Below are 22,699 nucleotides of genomic sequence, written 5' to 3' on the forward strand. Positions count from 1 at the left end.
AGCTTGCAGATCTAAACCGATAAGGGCATAATCTGAGATGCCATTTTGGGAGGTGATTTACACTATATTTTGAAAAGAAAGTCTCCTAATATGGAGAGAGATCAAGAAACCAAAGACCATGAAGAAAGATGGGGACAGATAACGTGCATGCGTTGCATGTTTTGCCAAGGGCCCACATGTTAGATCTCAGCAAAAAGACTGCCACTCGACTTGCAGCATCCTCGAGTGCAAGCGTTTCTCTGACCCACGGCCCATGGGATGGATCACTGCCTTAAAAAGAGTGCCGCCTAAAAGGCATATCTGGCAAATAATCAGAGAAGCATCATTAAATGGTGGTCCATTATTTGTGGCTTCGTCATCTGCATTGCATCAGTACTTACAGCAGTTTGGAAAACTGGCAATTCAGAGAGAGAGAGAGAGAGAGAGAGAGAGAGTTAGGCATGGATGGAGATCTAGAATTCAGAAACAAAGTGAAAAACTCATGTAAGTAGGGGAAGAATTCATATTTTTAGGATCTGGGGATTGGTTTTGCCTAATTGGTGGTCTCCCTCTAGAAGGGTTCAGTGAGGTTGGTTGTGGTAAGGCCTGGCCAAAAGGGAACAAGGCCAAAGTTGGCGTTGTAAAGACATTTCTCATACTAAGCAAACTCAGAAAATTAGTTCCCAAAGATTGGCTGGGTAGTTGATCCATAAGTGCAGGCTGTTGCTTTATGGACTCCTATTGTTGAGCGTCTTCAATCTATTTAGCATGAAGTACCAATTATGTCAGAATCCGGAATAAGGTAATAAGCTTGAAATGAATCTATAAGCATGGCTTGTGGAAGACCAAGATTATTCCCTTTGGAAGCTTCATTAGTCGTCAACTTCCGATAAAATATGGTTCGAAACAACTGGGGAATGCAATCAAGAAGATAAGTAACATTTTGGATCACCATATAGTAATACTGCATTATATTTCAAGTAAGCAAAATGATGAAGCCAATTCAGTGGCTAAGATAAGGTGAATCTCCCTCGGCAACATCTCTCTTGCATGGGATCAGTTCACGCAGCTGCCCCAAAGCAGGGTAGACATTGAAATGTGCTGTCAAGTTAGCCTTTTACAATTCTGTGATTTTCTGGCTCTATCCCTGAGAACTAAAAAGATTCTAACAAAAATAACTAAAACCATTTTGTTGCAACTTACTTAGTGCAATTTTGGCATAACTTATGAATAATTCATGAATAAATCAGAAAATTCATGACGATTAACTCTTAGTTGAATCATTCATCAAAGTCCGGAATCATTCTTGCCAATGGAAAAATCATCAACAATCAATAACGTTTCAATATTTAGAGAATATTTGTACTGTGATCCATAAACAAAAAATGATCTAATCCCTTTTTGAGCACTATGGTTAGTATGCAATGACTATCCAACAAACACCCTTGTCTGCCTCTTGAAAACTCCATTCTGCCTAGAACGTTACCTTAAAATAGGTTTTACAGTAAGAAATTTCTCCACTGTTTCTATGACTAGTTTAACCAGCGACAAAATTATCCCTAAAACAAGGACCTAGTTTAAAAGGAATATGAAAAGCAGAATCGGGAGATAAAATTTAAGGTGGTTGGCATTCATCCAAGTGACCCACAAGTTGCATGGTCCAAATTAATTGATAGGGATAGACCTTCGGCTTGGAATGCCAATGAAAAGAAGACAATTCAGCGCCTACAGAAATTTATTCATATGCCCTTAGAACAAGGACCACCGTTCTCCATCCAAGCTGCAATGACCTCCAGTTTGGATTGGAGACTTATTTGCCAAAGGGGCCACCTATTGCTAGTTTTTACATGATTCCGCTTCTTAAATACTCTGGAAGACACAGATTAACGCCATGTTTGATTGAAAGCAATTGCGAGATGAAAATGGATATCCTATCGATCCTATTCTCATCTTTGGTAACTCATTTGGACATGAAAATGCTGATTTTTTTGGGTATTGCATTGCCATAAAAAGAGGTAAAACCAAATCCCAGGCCTGGATATCTTTTCACTAAGGTTGAGTGATAATAAAAAAGTTTTAATACTATCTTAATATTAATTATTTACCAAAAATTTACTGCAGTAATTTATTATTTATTAGATAATATAATATTAAATATACTATATAATATTGGTATTTCATAGACTATATATTATTCAGTTGTCTTTTTATAATTATTATATTACTAAATAAGTTTTGTTTTTATTATAATACATATTATATTAATAGATTATTTACCATCTCACTTCTATTTGAATTATGTCTTAATCATAATAACAACATTAATTTTGTTATTGACTGTAAATAATATTAGATACTAGTATATTATAATAATATAAGTACTATGATTTAAATAATATTATGATAGAATATTAATTCTAATTTTAATATTAATAATATTAAAATTATTAAATAATATAATATATTACATACTATAATTATGTAGTTCATACAATTACAAATTACATAGAATATAATATATAATATTTAATACAATATTATAATTATTATTTAGATAATTGTTGTCATAATATTACATAACATTAATATAATCCAATAATATTTTTAATGTTATTAGTGTTGGCAATCTTATTGTTTACATGCATGCCCAGACAACCTCAGTCTGCCAAATTATCAAGAGAACTGACAAGCCGTAGAATAAAATGAATCCCTACCTTACACCTAAATACACTGGTTATACATGTGCTTGATCAGTATAGAAGTCATGAAAAGCACCATACATCAATCTTGAGTGAAGGCAATGCTTCTGTGAGAGGATACGAGGTAGTGATATAGGACAAACCCATGCCAGATTTGGCAAAGTAAAAATAACCTTAACTTGGCCAAGGAAATCCTACAGAATCTAGCCCCGAGTTGAGGATGGGAGACAAAGGGCATCAAGACACCACCCTTTGTGGAATATATATCAGGACTCTGCACGGGATGCTTTGACTACCTATAAAGAGAAAAAAAGAAGAGAGAAAGAGGAGATGCCTGCCCAAAGGCGCACTGAAGCCAGACCAGAACATCTTGAGAAACAAAAAGCCATCTCCAGAAAGAAACTAAAAATAGTGTACAGCTAGAAAAATCAAGGTACTTATTCATTAAGAAAAATTCTTGAACCAAATAGTTAATTATCTTTATGAAGGGGACTTCAAAACAATGATCTCCTGAATCTTTACAGAGAATTATCCATCCTTTGATGCCAGATATGCGGAGATTCATAACAAATATCTGTTCATGGGTTGAGCAAATTTTTGGGGAAGCAAATTGTACAACTGACTGGATGGCAACTCAGTGATTTGGGACTCCCCCTCGATCTTATCCGCTTGCTTTCGGGATGTCATATTAAGCAATGCGAGTGGATGTATTTACTCTAGGGCTTTGTAAAGCAGCCGACCCAAAAAAAAAAAAAAAAAAAAGGAACAAACAAATAAATGCAATAGGAAAAAAAAAATAATGTTTACTGAAAGCAAATTTGAATAGAAATTAATCAGAATATTTGGTAGCCTTATTCTTAGTAAATCAACCAGCTTTCTGGTACATCTGCAGTACAAAAATATAAAAAATAGCACATACTTGACAATAGCTATCACACTGCCAGATATTACAGAAGTTTTTTGTTTGAAAAAAATAGTATTAGTCCGTATGGCGCCAGCATAAATCAAAACACTTCCGAATATATCCCGCAATCTGATTTTACATCTCAATCAAACCCCAAAAAACCAAACCTAAACTCAATGTAGAAACAAAACTCAAACCTTAACTCAATGTAGAAACGGAACTCAAACCTAAACTCAATGTAGAAAAGAAACTCAAATCTCAAACCTTACACAAAATCCTATATATTTGAATTCTCCAGAATTTAAATTTTTGAAACCAACTCTCTGGTTAGCTCTAATAATTAACTAACCCATATATTTTATAGAATGTCTGAAATTCACAGTCAAGCGCCTGATCCACTGGATTCTTCACCTATTATAACTCTCGTATTGAAAGAATAATCTCTTCCTATGTAGCAATTCCTGAGCAAATGATAACAAAAAACCAACAGAAAATCAGATCAGCTGTCGTCATTGCTAATTATTGATGCAATGACAAAGAACATGTAATAAAAACATAAAGAACATGGAAAGCATGCATGAAAAATTTAAGGCATCCCTCAAAATAAACAACCATATTGTTAGAATTAATGCAGCAATGAAACCTTACTATAAATAAAAATTTGTCCTCCCTACATGTCCGATATGTTTGACAGGACAAGATTGGCTAAAATCCATCTGACACTTTAACCACTATTTCATAAGGTTAGTATTATGAGCATCCATTTATAAGTATTTTAAAAGCTATTAGCTACATTGCGATGCAGTTCATCAATTAGACTGATGGACATGCCAGAAGTACTGTTTTACCAATCCTTGATTTCTAAGCATTGTGAAATTAGATCATCGTCATAAGTATTATGGATCTATATAGAAACAAAACACTGTTTTCTTGACTCGGTAAAAGGAAACATTTGACAACTGTTTAGAATTCAACCTTCTATATTTATTTTCGAGTTAAACAATCTCTAACCAGTTCCTCATATCAGCAGACTATTAGAACACACCTAGGGGTCAATAATATTTACAATTTTTAAACCATGAGATTAAGTGTTTCTTGGAAAGAAGGCATTAATTAACAATTTAATTTAGACGTGATTGATTTCTTAATTTGAATCATTTGTTTTGAGTAGTCAGTTTAGCATCATAAATCATTTGACAGCCCATTCACAAGTCCAGCGAGATGCCATCCGGAATGCCCCATATGGGCTCTGGAAAAAGGTATGCGTTCAACTTCAAGAGTTTCAAACATCGATGAGTTTCCAATAACAAGGTAGAAAGAAGAAAACCCTTGCAAGCATAAAACGGTTGCTGATAATTATGACATAGGCCAAGGCACAGCCAATGTGGTGTGGATGTCGAATCCATGTTTGAGACTCAAATGAAGTGGAGGGACCAAATAACATGGATGAGGAAAATTATTATGGAGAGCACAAGTACAGATGCGAATCAATGAAGATGACGAGATACCGCTGGTACCAAGTAGATAGGAAAAGGCTTTCTAATATATCCCAACTTTCACCAAGACTCACCACACAAAATGTGCATGGCATTTTTGAAAGTCATGGAAACTTAATGATTGGTCGTGATACAATCAACCTACTAAGTACATTTATATTTTTTTCAATGATGTACTTCCTTTGTTTTTCTTGCTAAAGTATTATGCAGTCCTTAAGAAGGATGTAATTCACAAAAGATGGGAGTGAAATCAAAGAAGCATTATCTCCACATGCAAACATCCAGTCATGCTGCAAGACTTGCACAAACATATGGTGCAAATATTCAAATGTTTTGACATACAAGACTCCTTCGACTGAAGACATATAGAAGAAAAACTCGTATAGAGTTCCATGTTTTCTATGAGTTCCAAGTTTTTTTCTATACTTCCATCTTCCTATATACAGAACTTGCATGCAGTTAGATAAGGTGATGAAGTCTCTTACCTATATGTGTATATCAGTTGGTAACAACAAAACCACCAATATTACCAGATAATCTAAATTATCTAAGATTAGCTTATAAAATACAGAAAATTCATATCTCAGAGGGAAATAAAATGAAGCTGAAGGAGCCTCTCACCTCTATTTGTTTGTCTATTGGTAACACTATGACCACCCATATAAGCTGCTGAACCCTTGGCAGTGACATCCGAAGCTGCATTGCCAAGCCCATAACTGAATGGACCGGACCCATCAAGTTCTGAGGATACAGTCCTCCAAGTTGTGTCTCCATATATTGAACTATTACCAGATGAATCTGCATAGTTTCCTTCATACACATTGCTTGATGCAGTAAAGGAGGAATTAACAGGACCAGTCCCAGGGATTCTTCCATAAGTGCTGGTATCAAAGCTACTCTCCCCAGCTCCATAATCCAGATCCAGACTCATTCTAGCATAGCCCGAACCACTGCCCATACTATGAGCCAAAATAGGTGAAGAGGAACCACCCCAAATCACACTGCTATTACCAAATCCACCAAGGCTCCCACTTCCAGATGCCATTAAGGCATTAGAACTTGCAGAGTTGGTAGTATAATTAAGGCCACCGCAACCCCATGAGTTACGAGTCGCTGAACTGAAAACTGACCTAGTACCAACATTACCCCCACTGTACCCAATAGGGTTACTATATCTACTCATATTCCCACTATAATAAGGGCTCAATGCACGTCCATAATTGATGTTATTATTGAAATTTGAGCTTCCACCAAAGTTAGGGCTCATCCCTGGCTCAAAGTTCAATCCAATTCCATAGCCAGCACCAAATGAAGAGAACCCATTACGCCCACCAGCTACTGCTCCAAATCTACCATCCATCCTCATTCCATTGCCTCCTATGGGGCTTGGATTGTAAGCCTGCGTGTACGCATTGAGAAGGCTACTGACCCTGCTCAAACCATAGTTATATCCCCCAACAGGTGAGCGCATGCTTGGCCCTGGGGACAGTTCTTTGGGAACAGCCTTCTTGACCTCAACCATCTTACCATTAAGCTCATGAAAGGTTTTAAGCAGCACCTTATCCGCAGCATCCTCTGAACCAAAAGTGATGAATCCAAAGCCCCTCGGCCTTCGTGTGTTGTGATCATACATCACAACAACATCAGTGATAGTCCCAAACTGCTCAAAGTACTTCTTGAAGTCAGCTTCGGTTACAGTGGATGCCAAGCCTCCAACAAAAATTTTTTTGGTGCGACCAGGAACCGGAGAACCATGGGAACTACTGCTGTTTCGGTGAAGGATCTGTTGGTCATCCCTTGGAACAGCTTTTTTCGCCTCCACCTGCAAAATTCATTAACCAAACACTCAAAATTATATTGAGCAAACAAAGGATCAGAGCAATCCTATAACAATGGCAATGCTGAATTAGGGATAACATGTTAATCCGAATGCATCTGCATATAATTGAAAACAGCTGAAAGGCAGAGCTAAGTGGCTACCATCCGGCCATCAATCAAGTGTTTCTCCGTGACAACTCTCTCCGCAACGGCAGGGTCCGCAAAGACGACGAACCCGAAACCACGCGCACGGCCAGTGGTCCGGTCCTTCATGATAACGGCCTCCACTACCTCCCCGAAACCCTTGAAGTACTCCCGGAGGCGGTCTTCGTTGGTGTCCCACGAAATCCCTCCGATGAAAAGTTTTCCATGATCCAACTCCATCCTTTACTCTGCAATCCGCCCATAGAAATCATCACCATGACAAGAATCCAAGCTCCAATTCCAGCACAAAACCAATGTTATTCATCTAATTCAACAATAACAGCTACCACAAGTATCAGATCCAATCTAGAATACACAATTCAAAGGAAAACCGATGCACACATATCAAAATCCATTTTTTTTAACATCCGATGAAATAGATAGATAAGAAAAGAAGCATCACACGATCGACATCAGATCTAATAAACAAAAAGAGAGAAGAGAAGAGCAACAGAACCCAACACAAATCGCATAACATCCAGTGAAAAATCCAAAGAGTAAACAAGGATCCCATCGAATTCGATCGAGGAGCTTCGGATCCTCTTCGGATCGACCATAGCCAAATCCAGCACCTCACGACACCGATCAAATCGACAGAAAGATAGAATTCAGACAGCTTCAGCCATCAGGAATAGAGTATGGGAATCAAAAAAAAAAAGAAGAAACAAAAGAAAAAAATCGAACAAGGAACGCTTACCGACCGATCTGAGACGCTTCGGAATCGAGAGTTCGAGAGGGGATCCTCGCTCTCTCTCTCTCGCTCGCTCGCGTGCAATCTCTTCAGTAAGATCTGGGAGCCGGCATCGGAAGAACAACAGAGGAGCGCCTCATATATACTCGCCCCCAGGCCTCTATTCCTTTTTTCTTGTAGGAAAGAAGGAACGGAATCTCTATCTCCGGTTACTTTTTCCTGCTCTTCCTCCAATTTCGCTCGTCTCAATTAAGAAAGCTACCATAAAAGAGCCCAAAACCATATATATAGAAAGGAAAGAGATGGAGAAGGAAAGAGTGATCTCTGGTGTATGGGAGGAGAGGGTGACGGGTCATGATGGTATGGTGCGTTGCGTTTCAAAATAAACAGAGTCAAATATTCTCCTTAAATAAAAAAGGGAGATTATAATCGGCTGGATTGGTGAAGTTCTGACACGACGTCAATTGGTTCCTCGAACATGGTACTTAGGAAGTAATTGAGCATGCATTGGATCAAAATCTAATGGCTCACTCTACCCTTGAGGAAAGGATTTTCAATATTAGCTGCTGGGGTGCAAATAAGTCGGATCACATCGGATCTTGAGTGATCCTGACCTGACCCAATTTTTTGTTTGGATCTTAATTTTGAACTCAGATCCGATCCGATTAAAGATCAAGTCGGGTTGGATCAAACCACGGCTACAATTTTTGACCCAATAGGTTATTTGGGTTGGGTTGGGTCCATGTATAATCCGGACCCGACCCAAAAAATTCAGGTTCGGACCTAAATTTTTTGGGCCGGGTTCGGATTCGGTTTCAAGTTATAACAAAGAATTTTTGCTCATCCTTCGTCACAACCGGTTAAACCAACCCTTACCTAGAACTCCATCGTCGCCGCTTCCACCCATCTTGCTTCCCCTCCTCCTGTTCTCTCCTCTACAAGTGGTGGTTGTGGTGGTGACAGAGACATATAGAGGAGAACTCCATGGAACCAGCATTAGGGGTAGCATTCGGGTCGGGTCGGGCATAAACAGGTTGGGTTGGGATGCAGGTCGGGTCAAAAAATTATAAACTTGAATCTGACATGTTTATTAAACAGGTCAGAAATTACAACTTGAATCCGATCTGTTTATTAAATAGGTAACCCGATCCGACCCATTTAACCTGTTTAATAAATAGGTAACCTGTTTAAACCGTTTAAACAGCCCACCCGACCCGTTTAAATTGCCCACCCGATCCATTTAAACAGTCCATGCTGCCCAGTGCCCACCCGACCCCCTCCCCTCCCATTCTCCGCTCACCAGGGCCCTCACCCGTCTCCCCTCACCAGGCCCTCCCAGTTCTCCCCTCCCCGTCCTCCCCTCCCCTCCCTGTTCTCCTCTCACCCGGGCCCTCACCCGTCTCCTTTTTTTTTTTTCGGTAAAATCTCACCCGTCTCCTCCAAGACGCCGCCTTTCCCACTTCATTCGCCTCTCCCTCCATCCGCCGCCGGCGGCCGCCGCCCACCTTCCGGAAGCCCCGCCTCGGAAGTCGGAAGGTCCCACGACCCCAACCGCGGCAAGCCCTGGGCCATCGACCAGCACGTCTCTCTCCACGGCCACCACTCCCTCCTTTGCTCCTCCGACGACCCCTCGGATCTCGATGAAATCCTTCGACCCTTGGCCCCCTCCTCCGACCTCGACGCCGGCAATGCCATCGTCGTCGTCGAGTCCCTCCTCACCGACCTCCTCAGCATCATCAAAGGCCTGTCGTCCCCGAATCTTCCGCTTCTCCTCGGCATCATCAAATCCCATGAAAAGCTCATATGTGAGGGGACGGCAGGAGGGGCGACAGCCGAAGGGAGACCTTCGGCGGCTCGGCAGCCGAGGGAAGAGAGGGAGAGACGGCGGCTCGGCAGCCGGGGGAAGAGAGGGAGAGATGGAGGAGGGAAAGAGGGAAAGAGCCATTGGATCTCATCTCCCGCTCCCAGCCATTGGATCTTGGAATTGTTAGCCTCCATCTATTTTATTTGGGATAGAATAAGGCCCAATGTGGCCCATATATTAAATAGGTTATACGGGTTAAACAGGTCAGACATCTAAAACTTCTATCCGACCTAATTAATAAACAGGTTAAACGGGTCAACCTATTTACGACCCGAACCTATTTAAGCCAAACACAAATATATTTATGGTAGGTCGAATACGGGTTAGGTTGGTGGGTCGAGTCATATTTTGCCATCCCTAACCAGCATTATATGGACCGGAGCGTCGACATGGATGTGCTGCTCTTGGCTCTAAGCCAGACCACCACCCCAGAAGAGCTCCACACCGTGATGTCTCCTTATCTCGGCACCTCCACCGGCTCTCCCCTCGCTTCATAGTCTCCCTCCTCTCCTGCAAGCCCGACTAGCATCGCTCCCTCACCCTCCTCGACTAGATGCTCGATGTCGCCTCCTACCCAGCTTCCATCTTCGTCTTCAACGTCGTCCTCTGCAACGCGCTCCACGCCCGCCAATTCACCCTCGCCCTTGGCCTCCTCCACGAGATGCGTCTCTCCCTCTGCCTCTCCCCCGACGTCATCACCTACTCCACCCTCATCTCTGCCCTCGGCCAGGCTGGCCACATCAACACCGCCCTCTTCCTCCTCTTCCTCGACGCCGACGGCGTCTCCCCCGACCTTCCCCTCCTCACCACCCTCATTAACCTCGCCCAAAAGCTCGGTGGGCCGGTAACTGGTCTGGACCACATAGCCCCTCACTTGACATGGACAATAACAGGATATCCATCTTTACCTACTCGCCTTTCGCACCCAGACTTAGACCAGCACTTCTCCTTATCAATCAAATATCAGGCTCTCTACTTTGAATCAATCCAACCGGACCAGCTCTCACTCGCTCGCCAAGAGTGACTGTAATTGGATGAGACTGATTCCCTTCACCCCCCATGTGCTCTTACCTCTGTTCGAGTCTGGGTTCGGGTCCGAGTTCGGGTCGGATCGGGTCGTTAGGTAAACAATCCAAAAATGGGTTAGATTCGGGTCGGGTCTGGATTGGGTCGAGATTGGGTTGACCCAAATCCGACCTAAAAAACAAAACGAGTCCAATTTTAGAGCCCGACCCAGACCTATGGGTCCTCTAAAACGGGCCGGGTTGGATCGGGTCGGGTCGGGTCACAGGTCAACCTGACCCATTTGCAAACTTAATTAGCTGTTTGATTATCAATGATGGAGATTCTCTTCTAGTTATTAAGGAAAAAAAGACTATTAATTTGTATATTTTTAGGAGTGCAAATAGGTCGGATCGGATCAGGTCATGAGTGACGCTGATCCAATCCGGTTCCTTGTTCAGGTTTTAATTTTGGATCCAGATCCAACCCAATAAAAGATCAGGTCGGGTCGAGCCTATAGCTACAATTTTTGACCCAACAGGTCATTCGGGTTATGTCTGATCCATGTATAACCCGATTCCAACCCAAAAAAATCGGGTCCGGTTGGAGTTCGGTTCGGACCTCATTCAACTTTACAAAATTTATATGAAGTAGATTACAGTATTCATGCACAATGCATTATAAAAATTCATGTATAATTAACGAATCTCCTTTAATTTTTAGTATTCATTTGGGAGGGGATTATTGATGACATAATAGAACAGGAAATCTACAAATTAGGGACAAAATAAGGTGCATTTTTTAAATAAAATGAGTGTGGGGTAATTGTCTATGATGATTGTTCGCACAAACATGCATGTTACTTTTCTTAATGATTGATATGCATAATATACAAGCCTAAGTTTTCATTGAGACAATAAATTTTTAATGGACAAATACAAGTACTGTATAGTTTTTTGCATGCCCTCCGCCAAGTATTTTCTATTATAGAAGCGTACCCCTCCAAGATGAGGTTTAGTCGTGGCAAAGGACAAGCCATGGAAAGCAGAAACAACCATATTTTGCTTTAGCACCAAGTTGGAAAGCCCACCACTCTAAGTTGGGCTTGTTTGGACCATGACCAATGCACCATCTCAGCCAATCTGGAGGCCCCTTCATTTTTCGATAAAGTGAGAGAACTTGTGCTTTAGGAAGCCTTCAAGCTGCATGCAATTAGCTGTAACAAATATAAATACGAAGGAATAGTTAAAGGGAAATTTGTTCTGCATAGAGAAAGGGGACTCTAATTTCAGTATTTATGGGTCGGATCAAGTCGGGTCAAATTAGAATTTAGTAAATCTAGACCTGACTGAAAAAATGACATAGGTCTAATTTTAGAACCTGACCCGACCCCACAGGTCCTTTAAATCAGGTTGGATCGGATCTAAGCAGGTCGGGTTAGGTTGAGTCATGGATCAACGTGACTTATTTGGAACCTTATTATTTTAGAATTTTTTGCGTACATATCCTCCTAAATATAAAACTTTGCATGAATACATTTCCTTCAAAATTGATATTTGCATGTATACCCTTATATATATTTATTTTATGTGTATACTCTTCATTTTTCTTTTTTTCTTGCATATATGCCCATACCATCTAATGTGGTTAAGAAATTAGTGGTTTAAAATTAAAAATAACTCAAATACCTATAATTGGTAGATATGCAAAAAGAAATATTTGATAAGGGTAGATTTACAAATAACACTTTATAAGGATATTCATGTAATTTTACATATTCAGGAGGGTTTACATGCAAAAAAATTAATTTAATTTTTTTCTATTTTAACTTATTTTAACACTCGAATTTGTCTAGTGCATACTCAATATTTTTCGTAAAAATATTGCTTAAGAAAAAGATTGATTCAATAATTAGATAACAAAAATAATTATAGAAGTTTTTTCACTAATCATAGAATTATTCTACTTTATTCTTCTTTATTAATAACAACCACTATATCTTATTTTATCAAAAACTAGCTCGTAATATTTGTTATTACTAATGCATATATGAGGGCATGTATTAGAATATAGAAAATGATTAGAATCTCTTAAAGGCACACGATAGATTGCGATGATTGAACTTTCTTGCTATTGCTATGCTTATGGATAGAAAAATAACATCAATCATCCCCAAGCAAAATCATTAAAGAACTTCAAACTCTTTAGGGGGGGCGTTTGGTATGGGGTGATTGTCCTAGGATCAAGGATGATGTAGGTGGAGGTGATGAGATCACCGTGTTTGGTTGCACCACAGTGATCCTACGTAGCGGTGATCTTAAATTACCTCCACTTCTCAAATCACCCCTCAACTCGGTGATGGGATACCCGTCCTTGAGGTCGGGATCCAAGATCACCCCATAGCAGTGATCCTGAGTTGAAAGTTAAAGACAAGAATACCCTTCAAGTTAGCAGAAAAATTGATATATCAATATACCATCAATATATTATGTCAATGTTATATATATAATTATGTTGATATTATATATTATGTTAATGATATATATTATATTATAATATATTACTAATCATATTATTATCCTATTATTATTGAAGGATAATTTTAAATTATAGTAGAAATATATTATTATATTTTATATTTATATAATGAAAATATTTAACATATTACTATATTACTCCTATTTACCTTATTTTTCCAATCAAAATAATTATTAGTATTAAAAAATCTATTATAAGTATAAATAAAAATATTAATTCTATAATGAAAAATTACATATTTTTATAAGATTAATAATTTATATAGTAATAAATATATTTTTATAGAATATATTAATAATTAATATATTGATAAATATATTAATATTTTATTATAATATATTTTATATGATTAATAAATATATGATAAGGGATACTAAAAGTAGAATATGTGACAAACTTATGGAACTATTATAGAAATTAGCATATTGACTTACATTTTTAATTCATGAGAATTAAAAACACATAAAAAATCCATCTAAGATATATCAGGAGTATTTGTGGTATTATGTGGTCAGTGATTTTGGATCCCTGTACCATACCAAACAAGTTACTCATGGATATCCAAAAATTGTTAATCACTCGACCATAACCTACCAAATACATTGATCTTAGATCACTGGAGATCAAATCATCCCAGTATTCAGATCACGGAGGATCTTAGATCACCATGGTGATCCTGTTGGGGTTACCAAACGCCTTGTTGCCCAGATAGACAACCCAAGAGGGGGGGGGGGGTGAATTGGGTTTTAAATTAATTTGGGTAATTAAAACGTTATGGATGATTAATTAAAAACTATTGCAAGTTATTTAATTAATGCTAAGTGCTGTGAGTGATGTGAGAGGAAGAAGAGAAGAGACAATCCAATGCAAACACAGAGTTTTATAGTGGTTCGGAGCTACCCCTTGCTCCTACGTCCACTCCCCAAGTCTCTCTTGGGAATTCACTATAACCCCCTTGGATTACAGCCGGTTGTTTTGCAAGCTCACAACCAAACTTGTTGTTTTACGAGCTCACAACGAACTCGGTCGGTTTTTCCAGGCTCACCGACTAGAACCAACCCCGATTGTTTTCCCGGGCTCACAATCAAACCCTTACACACGTTGGTTTTTAACTTGGCTCACCAACCAACCTTAAACCCCTTGATTCAATCCCCCGATTGAATCAAGTAAATACAAGAGATAGAAGAAAACAGAAAATAGCTTCTCAAAAAGCAGATTTAAAACAATATAATCGTAAAGGAGTTAGAAGCCCTCAAACGCTTTTAAGCTGGTGAAGAGGTATGGCTTCTGGAACTCCGGTCTCCTCTTGAAAGAGTGGTCGACTTGAATGCAGGAGGAGGAAGCTTTGATTGTTGGGAAGAAGTTGTTGGAGCAGTAAATGCAGATCTTCCCTTTTTCGTTTAAGAGCACTTGGAGAGCTTGAAAACTTGAATGCTTGGAGTGGAATATCTGTTCTCTACCTTGCTACAGTCCTCTGTGGCTATTTAAGCCAACCCCCACGGAAACTAGCCGTTACTCTGCTTTTTCTGGCCGTTCTGCACACTCTGCGCAGCCTGACAATATGACCGTTGGTGGGTTGGAGTCGACTCGCGCGATCAGGAGTCGACTCGGCTGTAGCAGGAGTCGACTCACGCTTTTCCGGAGTCGACTCGGCAACTGTTCCAAATTTGAATTAAAGTTGCAGTCTTGACTGGGAGTCGACTCGTCTTGACCTGGAGTCGACTCGCCAACTTTTGGAGCTGACGTGGCAATTTTGGAGTCGGCTCATCCACTGAAGTCCGTGGATCCAAATTTGAATTTTGTCCACTCGAGTCGACTCGACTGTCCTGGGAGTCGACTCGAATCTCAGAGCCCGAACTCCCGATTCTCTGTCTTTTGGCTCATCCAGTCTTGGAGTCGACTCGAACTTCCTTGGAGTCGACTCGGCTCTCAGTTTCCGAAAGTTGGTCTTCTGCCTTTTGACGTGAAGCTTGTCTCGGAGTCGACTCGAGCTGTCTGTGAGTCGACTCGAATCTCAGAGGCAGTAACATGGTCTTCTGTCTGTTGATGGTCGCTCAGTCTCGGAGTCGACTCGCGTACTGCGGGAGTCGACTCGAATCTCAGAGTCCGAAGATCGTTCTCTGACTTTTTCTTTGTGTTTCTCTTGGAGTCGACTCTTACTACCCTGGAGTCGACTCGTTGAACATTGGAGTCGACTCGCGCACTTCGGGAGTCGACTCGTTGACAGTTTCTGAGTTGAAGCTTTCTGTCCTTCTGTCTGTTCTCAGTCGGAGTCGACTCGTACTGATCTGGAGTCGACTCGAGCTCGTGCTAGTGAACTTGATACGCTTGGAGTCGACTCGTGATACTCGGGAGTCGACTCGAGTCTCAGACATTGGTTCATGCAGACTTCTTAACTTATCCAAAATACTATGAACCAAGTCTAGAAACACTTGGACAGGATTTTCACTGAAACACTCAATTGAATTCATTAGTAATCACAAGATATACTCAAATGCTTTGAGCTCATCAAAATCAAATGGGGTTTTAATCAATCACTCCACAATCTCCCCCTTTTTGATGATGACAAAACTTTGAGTATATGTAAAGTGAATTGCTCATAAAACAATGAAGTAAAATCCATAAATGAATTCAAATGTCTGATAATTTAATTTATCCAAGTTTGAAAGGAGTGAAACATTAAATTTCGGAGTTAAAGCTCCCCCTTTCATTTGGAATTATATAAGCCTTCATATTATGCAATCAATTGTTCGGCTTATATGTCATTAATGATTTAGCTTGATTAAAATTCAGATTCTCCCCCTCAACATATGCATTCAACTATGTTTTGATTCTCTGAATTTTCTTTTAATGCTTTGAAGTTTTTGAACTGAATTTTATCTTTTTAGAGGGAAAATCTGTCAATTTGTTCTTGAGTAGGATTCAGCTAATCTCCGAATATCCCTTGAATAGATTCTGGAGATTACTCCATTAGGAGCCCCAAAAGAGAGATAATGAGCCTCGAGGTACCGAATCCACTTAGAACAAATTTGTGTGTGTTATTAAGAGTTTATCTTTTTATTTATTTCCATTGATTTCTTTTACATATTTTTTCATATTTCTCCCCTTTTTACATATTTTATACATATTTCTCCCCCTTTTTGTCATCATACCAAAAAGGAGGTAATCACACACAATCAATGGCACAACCAATCATCAAATGGCACATAATTAAAGATAAAATGTCTACTCATTGTATTGATATGAATGTGAATACATGTGAGAATACAATAAGTAAAGCAAAGCAAGACAAAACACAACTCAAACACATCTATGTCCTCCTCGAGGATGAAGCTCCCCCTCTCGAGGATGCATCTCCTCCTCTGGAGGGTGTGGCTCCTCCTCTCGAGGATGTGGCGCCTCCTCTGGAGGATGGTGCTCCTCCTCTCAATCGGCTCTGCTCCATGAGGAGGGTGACTGCATCTGTCACATGTCCGAGCTGCGTGATAATAGACGTGGTGGCTCTGCTATGTGTAGTGGAGAGCTCTGTCACCGACGCCTGAAGTCGAGTCACCGATGTCTGTAGTGCGTCCAGCTTGTCGATGAGTACATTCGACAAGCGCTCGGCCCCCTCGGTGGTGGTGTGCATGTCACGACCTATCTCCTCTCGCATCTGTCGAGTGGAGCTCGTGACCTCACTCATGCTATGGAACTGGGCCTGGACCAAACTCCGGATATTGTAGATCTCTTTCCGTACATGAGCCGTCATGTCAGTCACGGCTGTCAAGGAAGGGACCAGGGCAGAGGAAGTGGGCGCAGAAGAGGGAGCAGGCACCGATCCGCGGATCTCCCGAAGCAGCTCGTCCTTCAGATCTCGGACGATCTCCTGCCGCAGCTCCCGGAGTTGCTCTGTATCAATACGGACCTCCATAGATGGTGGAACTGAGGAGGAAGGTCCGGCAGAGGTGGTAGGAGCAGGAGGAGTGGATGGGAGGTCTGGATGGTCTGGAAGGTCTGGGTAGTCTGAATCTGGCTCAGGACTGGGTGATGGTCTGGTGGTCTGAGCAGTGAGAGTGGACTTCCTAACCCAGATCCCTTCTTTCTTCCGAAACCCCATCCTGTGCATAGTCCCCGTACATAAGCGATCAGTCCATCGCAAGGCACGAGAGGGTTCCCTCTCAGGAATGGGAATCTCGTACTGCCTAAAAAGAAGAGTGAATAACATCCCGTATGGGAGTGAGAGCCTAGGTCTATCTAGGGGCTCACACATATACCTATAAATGAGCTTTGGGAAGTTGATCGGGGTGTCCTGAAGGATATAAGACATAATAGCTAAGTCCCTCTCATTCACAAAATCAAATCTCCCTGTCTTAGGGAAGATGGACCTGGACAGAATGCTCAAAAGGATTCTCACTTCAATAGGAAGTGAGCTAGCAGATACCTCATCTAGGGGGGACTGAGGTGGATGCCCTAAGACGACCGTAAGGGCCGCAACTCTATCCTCAGGGTGTGCGGGAGCCACCCCTACTAATGGAAGGTGAAGGATATGGGCAATGAGGTCCTCTGTGACACGCAACGGGACACCTACTACCGTGCCCTCGATACCTCCATCTCCCCGATGGACAGTACTGTAAAACTCTTGAACTAGGCCAGGATAGGTGGGAAGGTCCAAGGTGAGGAAGTACTCTAGGCCCTGGGCTCTAAGCCTATCGCCTATGGTGAACCCCTCCCGGGAGAGATAGTCGAAATCGACAAACCTCCCGGAGGTGACGGCCTTCCCGGCCAACGGCCTAACGAGAACCACCCTAGGCGGGGAACGATCCGGAGGTGGTTGCCTCGCGGGATCGTGCCGCGCCTTGGAGCGCCGCTCGGGACCGGCCTCGGGACGGGACCTCTTCCTAACGACGGTCTTACGAGGCATCTTGACCTAAATGGGAAGAAAAATACCTAGAGGACGGTGAAGGGTCGACGGAGGAAGCTTGGGACGGACCGGAGACGACCTAGGAACGGACGAAAACCCTAAGAACCGGTGAAAAATCGACGGAAAAAGGGTTGGAGACGATCGGGGACGACCTAGGAGTCGGCTCTAGGGCTTTTTGAACAGTGGCGGCTTGAGAGAAAAGTGTTTTCGAAACGACAAATCTAGGGTTAAAAAGTCGGATCCCGACTGCGAGTCGACTCCCCTGAGTCGCGAGTCGACTCGACCTCGAGTCGACTCTAGAATATGCGCGAGTCGACTCTCCTTATGCGCCTGTAGACTTCGAGTCGACTCCCGATAATGTGCGAGTCGACTCCTCCTCAGCTGCCATCTTTGCGAGTCGACTCCCGCAAATGCGCGAGTCGACTCCCCCTTAGGAGCCGGCTCTGAAACTTACTCGAGTCGTCTCTAACCTTGGCACGCACCTAAAAGTCATGCTATAACCGTGCCAAATGAGGGAAAATCACCTAATTGGGATCTGATTTGATGATCATTGAATGTAAACTCTATTTTAACCGTATTCTAATCATCAAAATCAATTAATCTAGTGGAAACTCCCACTAGGATGGATCAATCACTCCTAATCCCCTCCTAAGCACGCTAAACCTCTCTTCACTTAGGGGTTTTGTAAAAATATCTGCTAATTGATTATCAGTGCAAACAAATTGGAGTGACACATCACCATTCAATACATGATCTCTTATGAAGTGATGTCTTATCTCAATATGTTTAGTTCTTGAATGTTGAATTGGATTTTTAGTTAGATTTATGGCACTTGTATTATCACAATTAATGGGAATTTTATCTTGTTTAATGCCATAATCTTCTAATTGTTGTTTAATCCACAAGATTTGAGCACAACAACTCCCGGCTGCCACATATTCAGCTTCTGCAGTGGATAATGCAACCGAGTTTTGTTTCTTGCTAAACCATGAGATTAGGTTTTCTCCTAGAAACTGACACGACCCGCTGGTACTTTTTCTATCAAGCTTACATCCAGCGAAGTCTGAATCTGTGTACCCTATTAAGTTTAGGCTAGATTCTTTAGAGTACCATAGCCCTATGTTCTTAGTTCCTATTAAGTATTTAAAAATTCTCTTAACTGCAGCTAGGTGTGATTCTTTAGGATTAGCCTGATATCTAGCACACATGCAAACACTAAACATAATATCAGGTCTACTTGCAGTAAGATATAGTAAAGATCCTATCATACCTCTATAAAGTTTTTGATCTACAGATTTACCTGATTCATCTTGATCTAATTTGCATGATGAGCTCATGGGGATGCTGATTGATTTGTTTCCTTCCATATCAAACTTCTTGAGCATCTCCTTGACATATTTTGCTTGATTGATAAAGATGCCTCCTTCAGATTGTTTGATTTGAAGCCCGAGGAAGTAGTTCAGCTCTCCCATCATGCTCATCTCAAACTCACTCTGCATCAAATCAGCAAACTCTTCGCAGAGGCGATTGTTAGTAGCACCGAAAATGATATCATCAACATAAATCTGTACTAATAGCATCTCCTTATTTTGCTTTTTCAGAAATAATGTTGTGTCTACATTTCCCCTAGAGAATTCATGTTCTAATAGGAATTTACTAAGTCTCTCATACCATGCTCTAGGTGCTTGTTTTAATCCATAAAGTGCTTTGTTCAGTTTATACACATGATTAGGGTATTGATGATTTTCAAAACCAGGAGGTTGTTCTACATACACTTCCTCATTAATATACCCATTTAAAAATGCACTTTTTACATCCATTTGAAATAGTTTGAAATCCTTAGAGCATGCATATGCTAATAATAGTCTAATAGCCTCAAGTCTAGCTACGGGAGCAAAGGTTTCATCAAAATCTATGCCTTCTTCTTGATTATAACCCTTTGCCACTAGTCTAGCCTTATTCCTTATAACAATTCCATTTTCATCTAGCTTATTTTTATATATCCATTTTGTACCTATAATTGGATATTTAGAAGGTCTCTCTACTAGATCCCACACTTTGTTTCTAGTAAATTGGTTTAGTTCTTCTTGCATTGCATTTATCCAATTTACATCATTTTCGGCTTCTTCTATATGTTTGGGCTCAAAGTGTGAAACAAAAGCTAGATGGTTATTTAGATTTCTAAGTGAAGCTCTAGTCCTAACCGGTTGAGATGGATCATCTAGAATGAGTTCCTTAGGATGCCCGTGAGCATACCTCCAAGCTTTTGTTAGCCCATGATCCACAATAGCCTCTTGGCTTGATGATTCTCCTTCAATCAACTTTTGATTATCATCTTGTAATCCCATCTCATCTATCTTTTCCTCAAGTATTTCAACATCATCATCAAAATTAACTTTCTTACTAGAGGAGATGTCACTAGAGTCATCAAATACTACATGTATAGATTCTTCTATGACTAAGGTTCTTTTATTAAATACTCTATAGGCTTTACTAGTTGTAGAATAACCTAAGAATATTCCTTCATCCGATTTAGAGTCAAATTTACCTAGATTATCTTTCCCATTATTATGAACAAAACACCTACATCCAAAAACATGAAAGTAATTAACTTTTGGTTTTCTGTTTTTTCCAAAGTTCATAAGGTGTTTTCTTTATAATGGGTCTTAACAAAACTCTATTTAATATATGGCAAGAAGTATTAATGGCTTCTCCCCAAAAGTACTTAGGGAGGTTACTTTCACATAACATAGTTCTAGCCATTTCTTCTAGTGTTCTATTTTTCCTTTCCACAACTCCATTTTGTTGTGGTGTCCTAGGTGCTGAAAAATTATGGGTTATCCCCTTTTTACTACAAAACTCCTCAAATGACTGATTTTCGAATTCGGTACCATGGTCACTTCTAATAGCTATTACTGAGTTATCTCTAGCATTGGTTACTTCTTTATGGAATTTCTTAAAGACAGAAAATGCTTGATCCTTATGTGCTAGGAACATGACCCATGTGTACCTAGAATAATCATCTACAATGACTAGACCATTTTTATTTCCACCTAGGCTTGTTGTTCTAGTTGGACCGAATAGATCCATGTGTAATAATTCTAGAGGTCTAGAAGTAGAGACACATTTTATGGATTTAAATGAGTTCCTAGATTGTTTGCCAAATTGACATGCTTCACATATTTTGTTCTTTTCAAATTTTAATTTTGGCAAACCTATCACGGAGTCTCTTTTAACTAGTTTAGTTATTGTGTCCATGCTTGCATGACCTAACTTACGGTGCCATAACCAACTAGCATCATTATCTCTAGTTTCATTTACAACTAGACATTGGTTATGTTTTGCAAGATCTTCTAGGTCTACAACATATACATTTCCACGTCTAATTCCTTTAAAAACTAAACTATTATCATTAGGATTTGTTATAATGCATAGTGATGGTTTAAACATAACATCATATCCTATATCACATAATTGACTAATACTTAACAAGTTATGCTTAAGACCATCAACATATCTAACATTATCTATAAAAGTAGAAGGGGTGATTTGAATTTTACCAATACCAATGATATGACCTTGGTTGTTGTCTCCAAAAGTCACAACACCTCCCTTCTTAGCTTCAAGGGTGAAAAATTGATCTTTATCACCCGTCATGTGCCTTGAGCAGCCACTATCCAAATACCAGCGGTTTTTGTTGACCTTGGCTGCAAGACACTCCTACACAAGCAAATCATGTCATCTTAGGTACCCAAGTTTTCTTGGGTCCTTCATGGTTAGTCAAGTTGGTTCCTTTTGGAACCCATACCCTTTTAATTTTTCTTTTTGTTTTACTTTTCCTATAGTCACATGCATTTGCCTTATGTCCTATAGTTCCACAACAAAAGCAGGTTATTTTCTTAGTTTTAGTTTCTCCAGCTTTAACAAAGAAGTTACTAAGAAGTTTTTGTTTATTTCTTGGTTTATACCCTAAACCCGCTTTATTAAATACTGCTCGTTGACTATTTAGTATCATATTTAACTTTTCAGAACTATACGTAAACTTTTCAACTAAAGGTTTGTATTTTCCAAGTTCTTTAGTTAATGTTTGATTTTCTGCTTTTAAATCATTTAGTTCTTTTGTGAGATCCTTGTTTAAGATTTGTTTATGGTTTTTAAGTTCTGAAAGTTCCTTAGTTAGTTTTTCATTATCTTTTGTTAAGTTGTTAGTCTTCTTAATTAAGAGTTGATTGCTTGTCTTAAGTTCTAGATTTTCTTTGGTAAGATTATCTTTATCCTTAATTAATGAATCATGTTTATGAATGTAAGTTTGGTTAGTTACTTTTAGTTCTCTGTTTTAAACATTTATATTCTTATTCAATCATTAATTCATTAAATGCATCATAAAGTTCATCAAATGTAAAATCAAAATGCGTATCGGAAGTTACCTCGTTTTCGTTGGCCATGAAGCAGAAATTGGCCTTCTCTTCTTGTTCTTCATCCGATGATGAAGATGATGCGTCGGAGTCCGATAGGGTGATGACAAGGGCTTTCTTCTTCTTCTTGTACTTGCTGCCCTTCTTTAGTAAGGGACACTCAGCTCTGATGTGTCCCGGCTTTTTGCA

At 40.1% G+C, this 22,699-nt stretch overlaps 1 protein-coding gene across 2 annotated transcripts; it reads right to left on the reverse strand.

Annotated features, from left to right (window-relative positions):
- Window positions 1-3,480: 3,480 nt before the first annotated feature.
- On the reverse strand, window positions 3,481-8,144 carry LOC103724005 (heterogeneous nuclear ribonucleoprotein 1-like). Of its 2 annotated transcripts, none has more exons than XM_008815122.4 (4): window positions 7,802-8,144; window positions 7,059-7,288; window positions 5,700-6,900; window positions 3,481-4,043 (listed from the first exon to the last, which is right to left on the reverse strand). In XM_008815122.4, the coding sequence occupies exons 2-4, from the start codon at window positions 7,278-7,280 to the stop codon at window positions 4,030-4,032; spliced, it is 1,437 nt and encodes a 478-aa protein (XP_008813344.1). In that variant the 5' UTR covers window positions 7,281-7,288; window positions 7,802-8,144; the 3' UTR covers window positions 3,481-4,029. The 2 variants fall into 2 exon arrangements, with proteins under 2 accessions (XP_008813344.1, XP_008813343.1); XM_008815121.4 differs by having other exon boundaries at window positions 7,798-8,144.
- Between the last annotated feature and the right edge of the window lie 14,555 nt (window positions 8,145-22,699).

The sequence above is a fragment of the Phoenix dactylifera genome, unplaced genomic scaffold (assembly GCF_009389715.1).
Source record: "Phoenix dactylifera cultivar Barhee BC4 unplaced genomic scaffold, palm_55x_up_171113_PBpolish2nd_filt_p 000350F, whole genome shotgun sequence".
Taxonomy (NCBI): Eukaryota; Viridiplantae; Streptophyta; class Magnoliopsida; order Arecales; family Arecaceae; genus Phoenix; species Phoenix dactylifera.